Source organism: Phodopus roborovskii, unplaced genomic scaffold, assembly GCF_943737965.1.
Source record: "Phodopus roborovskii unplaced genomic scaffold, PHOROB, whole genome shotgun sequence".
Taxonomy (NCBI): Eukaryota; Metazoa; Chordata; class Mammalia; order Rodentia; family Cricetidae; genus Phodopus; species Phodopus roborovskii.
Genome location: NW_026126588.1, coordinates 3,557,710 through 3,571,566, shown reverse-complemented (window position 1 = coordinate 3,571,566; position 13,857 = coordinate 3,557,710). Strand labels below are relative to the sequence as shown.

Here is a 13,857-nt window from a genome sequence, read left to right as displayed (position 1 = left end):
TAAACTAGTGGTTTGGACCATGACTAAACTTATAATTATTTGTGAAGCTTTTCAAACTGACCAGCCCCAAATTCTGACTCAATGATCTTGGACCACTGTCTCCTGAGTCCCAAGAAAGTTCTAATGAGTAGCTAGGGTGGAGAAGGGACCCAGCTGGGATCTGTAGAGAGCTGGTGTGTCTTCTCAGCCACACCCACTAAGCAGTCCTCCTCCCACAGGAGGTGAGCAATGAACCCCACAGCTATACTATTCGTAACAACATGCGGGTTTCAATGCACACCCGAAACCTTAAAACCATACAATTTCATACAATACACACCCGAAACCTTAAAACCATACAATTTCATACAATACACACCCAAAAACCCTTAAAACCATACAATTTCATACAATACACACCCGAAACCTTAAAACCATACAATTTCATACAATACACACCCGAAACCTTAAAGCCATACAATTTCATACAATACACACCCGAAACCTTAAAACCATACAATTTCATACAATACACACCCGAAACCTTAAAACCATACAATTTCATATAATACACACCCGAAACCTTAAAACCATACAATTTCATACAATACACACCCGAAACCTTAAAGCCATACAATTTCATACAATACACACCCGAAACCTTAAAACCATACAATTTCATACAATACACACCCGAAACCTTAAAACCATACAATTTCATACAATACACACCCGAAACCTTAAAACCATACAATTTCATACAATACACACCCAAAAACCCTTAAAAACCATACAATTTCATACAATACACACCCGAAACCCTTAAAACCATACAATTTCATACAATACACACCCAAAAACCCTTAAAACCATACAATTTCATACAATACACACCCAAAAACCCTTAAAAACCATAGAATTTCATACAATACACACCCGAAACCCTTAAAACCATACAATTTCATACAATACACACCCGAAACCCTTAAAACCATACAATTTCATACAATACACACCCGAAACCCTTAAAACCATACAATTTCATACAATACACACCCCAAACCTTAAAACCATACAATTTCATACAATACACACCCAAAAACCCTTAAAAACCATAGAATTTCAAGTTAACGAGTGTGTCTTAAAAATGAGTTATACAAATTAACATTGCCATTGGTTAAAATATCTCAATTAGCTTTACACTGACCACACTCCATAGATACTCAATTTCCAGCTTGGTTAACAGCTTAATACCTATGTGCAGAAACCATTTAATTAGCCATCGTGGTACATTTAGCACTGAGTCCCCTGTCTCTGGGAATTACCTCACTCATATAGTTCAGCTGTTTATTATTCCCAAACCACCAGAGATTTTAACACTTCAAAGTTGTTAGTTTCCAGTTATTGCCAACAATTACAGTTCATTCACCTCAAGCTTTATAAATATCTTCTGGCTCAACTACAGGCTTAGATAAAATAAATTAAAACACAAGACAAAAATAGTTGTCACTATATAAATATATATGTATGTATGTATGTATGTACACACAGTCATCAAACATTGAAAAATGAAAGATAGCTTTCAATATTAAACTTTAGCTATCAGTTACCTGTTATCTAATTATTAAGATGGGAAGGAAGACATCAGTAAGTGTTTAAGGCACAACCTACGACTGCTAAGCATACTAGAAAGAAAAGACAGGGCTAACAACGGCAAGACCTGGGGTGCCAGAAGGTAACTGCTGGTAGTTTACAGGACAGGAATCAGACTACTAACCGACCCGTGTTCTCAAGTCCTTCAGAAAGCAAGCAAGCAGAAGACTAGGAAGGGAAGCAAGAAAGGGGCAGCTGGCAGGGAAGGCAAATAGGAAGGAACAGTACCCTGGCATATATAACGCAGCTCTCTACTCTAGATGCTAACTCAACGCTTTAGCTAGGCATTAGCAGCTAGCTGCCCTAATGAAACTTAATTTGAATCAACAATATTGACTTAAGGAAAGGATACATCCTCCTATAACTGATTTACCAAATGTTCTTCTAAAAGAGGGAGGGGAACTAGGCTTGCAAACCAAATCTTCAAGATCACTTATACTACCACAGGATCTCTGTGAGTTTAAGACCATAGTGTTTCATGCCATCCATGGCTACACACTGTGAGACACTACATATATTTAAAAAAAAGAAAAAAGAAAAAAGAAAAGAAAAGAAAGAAAAGAACAGAACAGAACAGAAAAGCCACTTATACTTATCAACATCTCTCAAAAAACTGTCATTCAAGGGGGCTGCAAGCATGGCTCAGCAGCTAAAAGCTCTTGCTACTGTTTCAGAGCACTGGTTCAAAGCACCCACTTACCTACGACTGTGCTGTACTCTGTGGACACCCAGACATGTACACACACACACTAACACATACATGCAAGTACAAAAGCTGCCAGTGGTGGAGCACACCTTTGCCTTTAATACCAGCACTTAGGAGGCAGAGGCAGGCCAATGTCTTGAGTTTGCAGCCAGCCTAGTGGTCTGCAGAGAGTGGTCTCCAGGACAGCCAAGGTTACACAGAGAAACTCTGTCCCGGAAACCCAGAATGAAGGGGTGGGTGGGTGGATGGATATGGATGGATGGATGGATGTGGATGGATGGATTTTAATGCAATTCAATTATTTTTAAAGGATGAACATCTTATATCTGAAAATATAAAATGTTCTACAACCTCTAACATGTTCTGAGCACTGACATTTACTTCAAGTGGAAAATTGACATTTAACCCTATTTGACTGGTCACAAAAATTATTTAAAATGCCATATTATAAAAGTTTAAAAAAATAAAATTACCTTCAGGCTACTTGCATAAGGGATATAAGAAGCATAATGAATTTTCATCCCAAGGCTTCTCACTGTGTACGTGCAAGAACTCTACTCTGCAACCAAAAACATTTTGGGTTCTAAACATTGTGGACAAGGGTACTCAGCCAGTGGGCAGCAGGAGCAAGGAAAAAAGCATTCTCTGCCCCATCTCCAGAACAATCAGGTGAAGTCCATTCTTTCATTAAACAGAATTTGGTGGTGGGCTTTTCAGCGGCTGCCCAGCCTTGCCTGTTAGATCTATGTCAGAAACTGCTCAGTGTACAAACTACTCAAGACAAGAAAAGCTCAAGGAAATAATTATCTTTGTCCTTGACACTTGCAATTATGATCATTTGTGCAGCAAGCACGTGGGCCAGGCTTCCACCTGCAATAAAGTGCCAGGTGGCAACAGAGAGCATCACCTCTACATAATCCACCACTCAGGATCCTAGAACAATAAACAACAAACCAGGCTTCAAGTGCAGGCCTGTTATTATCCAGGAGGGATTATAAATCTGAAGTCAGCCTAAATAACTAAGGGAGACCCTTTCTCACAAAGGGAATGTCCTGCTGGAGATGCAGGTGTGTTAGAGCATTTGCCTAGCATGCATGAGGCTCTGGGTTTAATCAATCCCCAACAACACTAAGATGGGCTCTGAACACCAGGCTACCCTGCTGCTTCCTAGCATTCTCACCATTTAACTGGCTGTACTAGAGCACAATGCTAATAAACCAAAGTCCTCCCTGGGGTGAAATACAAACAAAACATCCCTGAAGAAGTGAGTGGCTTGATGCCATCAGGCACTCCCTTTAAAATAAATTAAATAAATAACCCGTTCCAGATACATAAACAAGACATAAACTTGTGTCCCCCCCCCATAACAAGATTTCAACACTTGAATGAAGCTGTTAAAATTTCTAGTTCTTTTGTTCTAAACAAGCTCTAACTATAGAAAATATCTCTAAGATGGTTCACAGGATTAAAAGGTTACATTTCACAAGCTTGTAGGCAGTAGCAAACATTAACATAATTGGTGCTTGTTCAAATTTCACAAAAGCTACATTTTCCTGTAGAGTTCAAATGGGAGTGACCAGTCCTCTTTTTTTCTTAAATTCCTATTTGCACTGTTTTACTATTAGGTGGAAAACACGGCACATGATCATTTCAACTTGGTTTTAAAACTTTCCTCTCCTTTTACAATGAGTTTACACACTGAAAGGTTGTGGGTGCAGCTGGAGAGACATCACTGCTCTTGCAGAGGACCCCCGGTTTGAGTCCCAGCACCTATAGGGCAGCTCACAACCATCTATAACTCCAGTTCCTGGGGACCCAATACCCTCTTGTAGCCTACATGGCCACGAGGCACACATATGGCACACATATATGCATACTATCAGGCCTGTGCACACAAACACACACCATGAAAGTAAATAAATCTTAAAAATGGAAAAAGAAAAGTATATGTATGTACATGTATGTGTTGTACAAAGTCTGAGATGACTACATCTAGAGAGGTTATGAATAGTAAGCTTTTCTTCTGTAGTTTTTATATTTCTCTTAAATTTTCTAAAAAGCACAGGTATTATTTTTAGAAAAACATCTAGAAATGTTATTTTTAAGTGCATAGAAGAGAAACTGTCTAAAAAAGACTGGCCAGAGACCAATGGAAAACTGATGGTCCCCAGGAGATGAATCAGTGGACCCGTAAGTGTTTCCTCGGGTCATTACAAAGGGAGCTGTATGGGACTTATAAAAGTGTAATTGTTACTTTCAAGCTCACGGAGTTTGTTAAGGTTTCTAAGCTTAAGTAATTCCAAAATAAACATATTCTCCTTGGGTCTCCAGAACTGTCTGCAGTTTAAGTCCATTCCAGTGAGGTTAGAAACACTCAGAGCATCCCTCACTGAAACTTGCTTAAGGGGCCAGAATATAACCTTATATAAAAAGAGCTTTAGGGACAGCCAAAATAAACACACAGAGGACAGCAGCTCACTGCGCAGTCTATTGCTCAGCTAGATGACCCTGTCACGGTAAGGATGCAGTTCAGTCACCACAACACTTGCAGACAAGTCAAGAGTGCCTCTCCTCTCACCGCCACACTCCCTACCAGCATCGTCGTTCCAGTGACCCTTCCCTCTACTGATGATATATATGCAGGTCCAAGTAAGTGACTATAGTCAGTCCACCAGATTTAGCAGGCAGGCATCAGACTGCATTCCAATGAAGCAAGCTAAAGCAGCAACACAGAGCATGTTACATCTACACAGGTTAGGAGGTGAAACACAAACAACCTGTAAACGAATTCCACTCCTGCAGAGGAGTGGCTGCTCTGCTCAGTCTCTGATGAGCTCTGATCTGAGTTCTTGCCAGAGACAACTAATCTGTCCTTGCCCTGACGGGGCATGACAGACAGCAGAATATGGGAAAGAAAGAGAATTACAAAGAACTGAAGAGCCCTTCTCTGTACTTCATGCCATCCAGCCTCAGAACAGAAAGTTACAAATGCATTTCCAGCACAAACTACTCTACCCAGCACTGCCCACCAACTTAACCCTTAGCCTCAGTTTTCACTCTGGAGTATGAAGTGTATTTTCCCTGTGTTAAAATACCTGCCTTTATAATGAAAAGTGCTGAAAAATAGGATTCACTGTGCAGCCAATTCTGCTGAAATAGAACCCTCAGGCAAGTCAGGGACCTTGGCAAAGTTTTACAAATACACGGAGAAGGTCTTTAAATTGCTATCTGTGTTCTTTAAGCCACTTATTTCCAAGAAGTCAACACTACATAATATTTCTTGACTATACCGACTGTGCCAATAACATATTGGGAACAGTGTCCCCACTGGGCCCGGTTTCTACTCTGAGGAAATCCTTTCCGTTTTTATAGCTAACATGACAAAATCCACTTTCCAGCCAAGCTTACTCCTTACAGCAGATTTTTTGATTAGTTACGATCTCAGATACTATTAGACTTAATGGCAGGGCCTAAATTCAGGCTTTCCATTTCATTTCTACATCTACTGCAACTGCTTCACTCAAGCTAATTATGTCTTCAGATGATTTCCTATTTCCCCTTCAAGTGGAAACCCGTTATAACACTTCAGATTCTCTCTGCACTTCCCAAATACAGAAAGGACTCAATGCCTAGCATCATCTGAAAATCAGGCCCTCTAGTGGCATTTTACAGGTAACTGCCGCCCACGGAGTAAAGTGCTTGTCTGCCTTGTCCCTGTTGTGTCCAGTCACTGTCTGGTAATAAAATTCACTAAATGTGTGAATAAAAAAGGGGAAGGCATTTTATTTTTTTAACAATTTGATGAAACTTTTTCTACAATGAATTACAGCCATCCCTCAATTTCTAAGAATCATGCATGTAACAGAAACTGAGCCTCTCATGTTACTCTGGGGGAAATCACTAGCAAAAGCTCTAATCTCCCACAGGAGATTTAGCTCCATGCTAAAACGCCCTCCTTCTGCAAGCTGAGCTTGCACAACTAACTTTTCCTGAGCTCTCATTTCTACTCGTTCCTTTACAAACAACCTGTCTGACGAGATTCAAGTTAATTCTGCCTCCAAAACAGAATGGAGGCCCCACATTAGGTTACAATTCAAAAGTCTTTCCCACTTCTGATCTGTAACTAGTGTATATGTTTCACAGGCCCTGCAGAGCACCAACACGCCCAACCATATTCTGTATCAAATGAGATGATGGCTCTATTGGTTTTAAGTGTCCTAAGGATTTTTTATTTAAGTGCTAAGTTCCAAATATTAATCATGACTGTGGCTCAAAAACTACCCACAATAAAAACTTCAGAGCATATTTTTTAGTACACTTAAGAAACACCAGCCATGTCATCTTGCCTGATGGGCTTGAGATGGGGCCACAATTTGGATTCACTATTCCAAAGCTCATGGCAGCAAAACTCAAAAAACACTAGCAGCCACAGTACACCGTGCTTGCCCAAAAAGCACACCTCCCTGAGCTGAGCCTCAGTGGAGGTCAGCAGTTTACAGCACCTAACTGCAGCTCCCTCCCACAGCAAACTCTAAATGATGTTTACAACTTAGCAATCGACTTAGATGATGGAAGAATCGCCACACAATTGAAATAAAATATTTATGTATTTCAAACCAGTACAACTGTGCCTTCAGATACTATGAGAAATCTAGCAGTGAATTACAGATAGATATAAGGATGGAAGCTTTGTTTATTTGCTCTCTCAGTTGCTTCTCTCTGAAGATTTAATAAACTCTTTTGGAATAAGAAGAGTTTACTAATTGAAGGATTCAATTAAGTATTCCCTAAAAGTTAGGAACACTAGCTAGGTTAGAAAGAGCCAAGTTACCTCAGAGTAAAAGAAAAATTAGTCAGACTGTTATATGAATATTCTTCCAAAATCACCAATCCTTCAACAAAAATAGTTCAACGGAAGATTTCAGTTCCTGGTACTGAACTGAACAAAGAGAACCACATGTTTTTAATGATTGCTCATAAACGACCCAAATAAATCTCCAACAGAACAGCAGAGACTGTACTTTTCCCTTCAGAATTCACAGGACTGGTACTTAGAGCACCACTCACTTTGTGACATTTATTTGCTGCCATGAAAGTTAGTACCTCAACAGAGTAAATGAGATTCAGGGGGGAAAAAGTTTTTTAAACAGCACAAAATGTTCTTGCCATGTGCAACAGAAGAGTTTACCCACCTCAAAAAGAGAGAAGATTTTCAAACTAAGTGAGAGACTGAAGTATTTATATATAGATGTTACAAGGAAGCATTCCAAACAGCCTACCAACCAATTACATAGCTGGCCTTAGATCAGGATTATACTAACTACCATTTATAAGAAATGAAGCCTGCATAACACAAAGTATAACCTACAATTTAACTGCTCATGTTCTGTCTCTAAGAATTTTTAACTATGAATTAAAACAGAGCAACAGTACCACCTGCTGGAAGCTATAAAACTACAATTCAATGGCCCTGGCACTGCAAGAATTACTTTAGAAAGACTAATTTCCTAACTCAACAGGCACACAGGCATGATCATAGATGTCTTATACATCTGGCTGTACAGGTTAAATTAACATGTTCATATTAAAAGATACTGCTTTTCCTGTTCATTTCTCTGGCTCCACACAACCCCAAACACTCTAGCATCTAGATTGAGGCCTTAACAAAAATACTCTCAAATTTGCTTTCTGTAAAGAAAAACTAGCAATCACATGAAAGAGGAAACCAAGGCCATTTTCTGCATCCAATGACCTAAAGAACTGCTTCTTCCTCCCCCATCCTTTCTTGGCATCAGAGACATTCCTAAAGACCACCATTAAGAACCCACAAAGCATGCTGGGTATGATGGTGCATACCTTTAACCCAGCAATGAGAGACAGAGACAGGTATATGTCCGAGAATTTCAGTCCAGCGTGGTCTACACAGTAAGTTCCAGGGACAGTCAGAATTATATAGTAAGTAAGACCCTGTCTTAAAAAATACCAAAAAGGAAAAAACAAAAAAACAAAAAAACAAAAAAAAAACAAAACTTCACAAGGCAGCCTGGTGGGCTGTGACCACAATTTACAAGCCACTGCCAAAATGTCTACAAAGATTCTGGAATTCAAAATATTAAGAAATCACATGCCATGAACTGCTGTTAATAGGCTTCATGCTTTACAGACATTAAAAAAAAAAAAAATCACAGAAGCCACTGTCCACATAACAACTTCACTAACTCAACCTCTGGACGTCAGGATGCACAAAAATATACTGAAGTTCTGCAACTCCCACTGTTGAGTGAGACCTCAGTGACCTAAATTTGTTTTTTTTTTTTTTTTGTTTTGTTTTTTGTTTTTTTTTGAACAACCAGCATCACTCTAGCAATTCCTTCTCCCTGGTGTAAAAGGTTCTGATTGACCGGTGAGTGAGTGCTCAGTGAAGTTTTCAAGAACTCCAAAGCAACCAGCTGCCTGGGTCAAGTTTACTGAAGTCTCCAGGCAGGTGTATTACTTGGCTCTCAATTTCAATTGAGGAACATGCAAATTAGACTTTTAAAAGGATACCAAGGGCAGTGGAGATGGTTTGCAGTGCAACCCTGAAAACCTGAACGAGACAGACCCCACATCCAAGGGACTGAGAATCAACTGGACAAAGCTTCCTTTGACCCCACATCACTCAGCTTGAGCGCCCACACACACACACAATAACATTAAACATATGAACGAATGGATACCAACCTCCAGCCTCTTTTCGAGAGACTCGATCCTGTCCTTCTTGCTGGCAAGGTTGGCCCTCGTGTAGCGGCTCTGGCCAGGGAGGTAGAGGACTTGGCTGTAGCACTCCTCCCACACCTGGCTGTAGGCTTCACTGGACAGCTCCCCGTGGCTCATTCCCTGCTTCACCACTTCCATCTCTTGCACCAAGACATCCCGGGCCTGCTCACAACAACAGCCGAGGTTCAGGTACACACTCTCTACCACCACAGACCTTAACACTAGCCCACGGCAATGCTTGGCTGGTCATTTTTTACACAGGGATGGAAAATACCTAAGCTAAATGGATTAAGAAGCATCTAAGTAGAAGTTGGGGAGATGGTAAGAATGCCTGCTTTGCAAATCTGAAGGCCTGAGTTCAATCAAATCCCTAGTGCCCTTGTTTAGTGGGGGTTTTGTTTGGTTTTATTTTTTAAATTTTCGTTTGTCTGTTTTGTTTTGTTTTTTTTATGTATGGGTGTTTTGCCTGCATGTACATCTGTAAATCACATGCAGAGGTCAGGAGAAAGCATAGGATCCCCTGTGACTGCTGTTACAAATAGTTGTCAGCTCACATGTGGCTACTGGTTATTGAACCAGGACTTCTGGAAGAACACCCAATGCCCATAGCAACTGAGCCATCAGCTACAGCACATATCTGTTTGTTTTGTTTTTTGAGAAAAGAACAGATGCCAGGTGGTGGTATCTTAAATACCAGCACTCAAGAGGGAGGGAAGAAGAGGGAAGGAGGGAGAAAGGGAGAGAGAGAATCTGTTAAGTAAGCAAAGAGCTACTTTAAACTCTTTTGGAACAAAGAGCAATAAAGATAAAACAACTTTAGTATTATTTGCCTCAAATAATCCCAAAATATTTTCAAATCTTACATTTAAGTTTATTCCTTATAGGAAGAACCTGAAAAAGTAGCCTTACTTCAGGCATCCAAATGTGCAATAAATTATGGAAAATTTATTTCCTAAATTCCTTTTCTCCTATTTCCACTCTGGAAAAAAGCAAAATGAAAGTCCTGGTTCTGGAGTTCAACTCTAAATCCCAGGCCAACAATGAGATGGCACTTCCCTGTCCAACTCACTAAACAGAAAAGTAACTCAGAGTCACTCAGAAATTAGAGCTCTTAGCTCTTCTTAGATCTTCCTCCCTTTACTGTCTAAAAATCCTAATAATACACATCATTTATGCATAAAGAAAGCTGACAGAAAGAACTAAGACAGGCCAGAAAGGGGTGTCCAGGAGACAAGAGAGGAAAGAATCTAAAGGTGTGCCTAGTGTGCTGCAATAACCCACTCCGCCTTCAAGGCTGCACGGTGGAGGAAGAAAAGACCAGTGGTTTTTCCTGTCTCAATTCATTTTCCACTGCTATCCCAAGACCATAGACTGGGTGATTTGGATCTGGGCAGTCCAAAGTCAAGGACCACATCCGGTGAGGACCTTCTGACTAAATCACAAAATGGAAAAGAGCTCACTCCAAAAACGGCTAACGACTAATCACTTCTTGAGGCCCCTCATCTTAATATTGCTACAATGGCAATTAATTTCAATAAGAGTCCGAGAAGGGATAGGATAATCAAACCATTAGAGCTTCCAACTAGAAACTGTTTACTTATATAAAATACAAATTCATGCCTTTTGTATTAGTCTAAATAACACTTAAGTATTAAAGGAATTCAAATTCAGACTTTAAGAAATTGCTAGCAACACCCATGATTCAAAACTACCTTGACACCAAAGCCTCTACAACTAATAACATAGAGGGTGTTTAAAACATATCCTGGAGGCTAAGGAAACAGTTCAGTGGATAAAGGGCTTGCTCTGCAAGCACAAGGTCCTGAGTTTGGATCTCCAGCACCCACATAAAAGCTGGGTACAATGGTGTACCCCTCTAACCCCAACATGGGATGGGGGAAATCCAGGCAGCTTGCTACCACCAGTGTAGCAAAAATAGCAAGCCCCAAATTTGGTAAGAGAGATCCTGTCTCAAAAACAGAGAGCAACAGAGGACACCTGGCATCATCCTCTGGCCTCCACACACACACAAAGGCTCAAGCAACTGCACACACATAAACACACGCAAACTAGAAGAAAAACAACATTTCAAAGCATTTCTCTTGACATTTATCTCCTAGCCATGCATCCTTTGGTTCTGAGTAGCAATGTGGCCATGGAAGCTCTGACTCTGTTACACACAGCATCTCACAAGGGCTTAAATCTCAACCATGAAGAGAGATGCTTCTGTCCAATCCTACCTTTTTTAGTTCTTCCTTGGAGAACTTCTCATAAGGGCTATGCTCAAGATATGTAATGTGATCTGAATTATTGGTAGCAAATCCAGCATTTTTTCCTTTTTTATTTCCAGATGGCTCATAGGGGTGATGGAGGAGGTCATAATGGAGCATGGTAATCATTTCTTTTTTGATCAGTTCTTCGCTTTTCTGTAAATCTGTTAGAGGTGGTTCTACATTTAAAGGTCTTAAAATAGTTTCATTTACCTAAAATTTTAAAACAAGTAAAATTATCAGACATATCCACAACATACTCTGCCTGCTTTTATAGCATGAACTAAACAGCAGTTTCGTATTTTCAACAGCAATTCCCCCCCCCACTTCTAAATTCAAAATATTTTCAAGACTATATTTTGAGAACTGCTACACTATCTTCGAGAAAGCAGATGAAATTTCATTATAGTATTTATGATTGAGATTTTTTTTAAAAAAAGCACTAGTACCAAATAAAGAAACCAACTTTCTAAATCAGAACTTTGACCACTTACTTCAGACGGTCTTGGCAGATCCTTCTGAACAGCTTTGTGCATTCGCTTCATTTCCTTTACTCGCTCAGCATCTCGGATGGCCTAAAAAGGGAATTTATATCCATTACTGGAGCTATATAGCAGTTGACATCTCTGATTAACTATTTTCAAAAGCTTAAGCTATTGAAATCTGTGTAAGGATGTAGAGAGGTAATGCCAAGGCCCCAGAGGTCAATCTATTCATTCTCATTATACAACAGACACTAAGGTCACCTGAAGTACACTAGAGTGTTCTCCAGACTTGCCTGGCTCTGCCCACCGGATAACCACCTTTCTTGTCTAACTGGCAATCATAAACATAGAAGAGATTCCCACAACACAACAGCCAATGTTCCTTGACCCTCCACTCACAATAGTGTGACAACATATTAATATTCCATGCCACTTCTGAGAAAGTGAAGTAAATGTAACTGAAGTAGCTAAAAGAACAAACCAACAAAACTCAAAAAGTATCCGTCTGTGCTCCCCACATTCACGCAGTTACCTAGAAGGTTAATTAGCAACAGCCACCCTAACAGGCACTGAGAGACATCTGGTATTATAACCAGTAATGTTTCAGACTATGTAGAAGATCAGACTATGTGGAAGATCAACAGAAGAGGAAATTTAAAAAATGTTCTCTTAGTTCTCCACTTTTTAAATGATGGTATAGAAAGCAAATAATCAGAGGAAGCACCACAGGTCTTAGTGGGTGATATATGTGACACTGTAGAGGAAGGACCCTTACACATCTTTTGTGAAAGTGCCACCCCTGGCTGATTGCCAGAACACTCTGAATATTGTCATATGGGCAACCAAGAGTCTAGTAAAACAGAAGCACTTATATTCTAGGCTTCTACAAGTATACCACTAAAAAGCAACTTTAGGCTCCTCTAAAGATGCCATTTAAAAGAAATTTACAGGTTGAGTGAACAGCTCTGATGATGAACACTGGCGCATAAACCGCGGGGCAACGTAACAATTTTACTCAAAGGAAAACGGTTATAAAATGACTGCCAGGTACCCTGTGGACCTTTAGAGATGTCATTTCTCCAGGTCAGTCCATTGCAGTAGCACTGGATTTTTTGTTTTCGTTTGTTTCCGTCTTCACTCAGCCCTTTCAAAAACTGAATGAAAAAGATTTTGTATTCTGCCTGGTGGTGGCATACTCCTTTAATTCCAGCACTCAGGAGGCATAGGCAGGGGGATCTCTGTGAGTTGAAGCCAGATCTCTGTGAGTTGAGGCCAGCCTGTCTACAGACCAAGTTCCAGGGGAGCCATAGCTATTACACAGAGAAACAGGTTTCAAAAGAGAGAGAGAGAGAGATACAGCATTCAAGCAGCCAGGCAATGACTTACAAAACTAATAATCTGCTTTGCTCAAAGTACACACTACAATTAATGTGAATGTCAATGTAAACAGCTTAGAATAATGCAAAAGGCAAACTAATTGAATGTCCTGGAAGTATTAGGCACTGCTCAAAAAGCAAGTTTTCTTCACACAGTATCACGAAATGCCGGAGCACTTAGGCACCACCAGCCTTGACAATCCTACCTCTGACAAAGCAGCACCGATAAAACACTACATTAAAAGTGCTTGCTGTATAGTGAGTGTAACCTTCACTGGAATGCCTGGTTAGCCATCCTGTCAGTTTGTGGCAATGTTGCAGTGCTTCTTTCCCCTGCACACAAACAGCTTTCACAAGTTCTACATCGAGCCAGAGCCTGATGTGCATCAGGCATCAAAACTAACAATGGTGTAAGTTCATTCACCATGGCAGTTTCTGCACCACAGCTCATCCAACAGTTTATACTGCAAATGCTGCACCCTCACATCTGCCCCGTTGCCAAAAAATAAATAAATAAATAAAATTGCAGCATGTTACAGAAAAAGCAAAGCGTCATCTCCAGTGACACTATTCTCACAGTCACCCTGAACTATGGCTACATCCTAAGACAAATGTGGCAGACCCAAACCCAG

At 40.2% G+C, this 13,857-nt stretch overlaps 1 protein-coding gene across 1 annotated transcript in view; it reads right to left on the bottom strand.

Moving 5' to 3' along the window:
• Cdc5l (cell division cycle 5 like) overlaps positions 1-13,857 on the bottom strand; it is a 37,102-nt gene that overhangs the window by 3,493 nt on the left and 19,752 nt on the right. The window contains exons 12-14 of the mRNA XM_051204233.1: positions 11,859-11,939; positions 11,335-11,577; positions 9,059-9,256 (exon numbers count right to left, since the gene is read on the bottom strand). Of these exons, the coding sequence (XP_051060190.1) occupies positions 9,059-9,256; positions 11,335-11,577; positions 11,859-11,939 (522 nt within the window). The remainder of the gene's footprint in view (positions 1-9,058; positions 9,257-11,334; positions 11,578-11,858; positions 11,940-13,857) is intronic.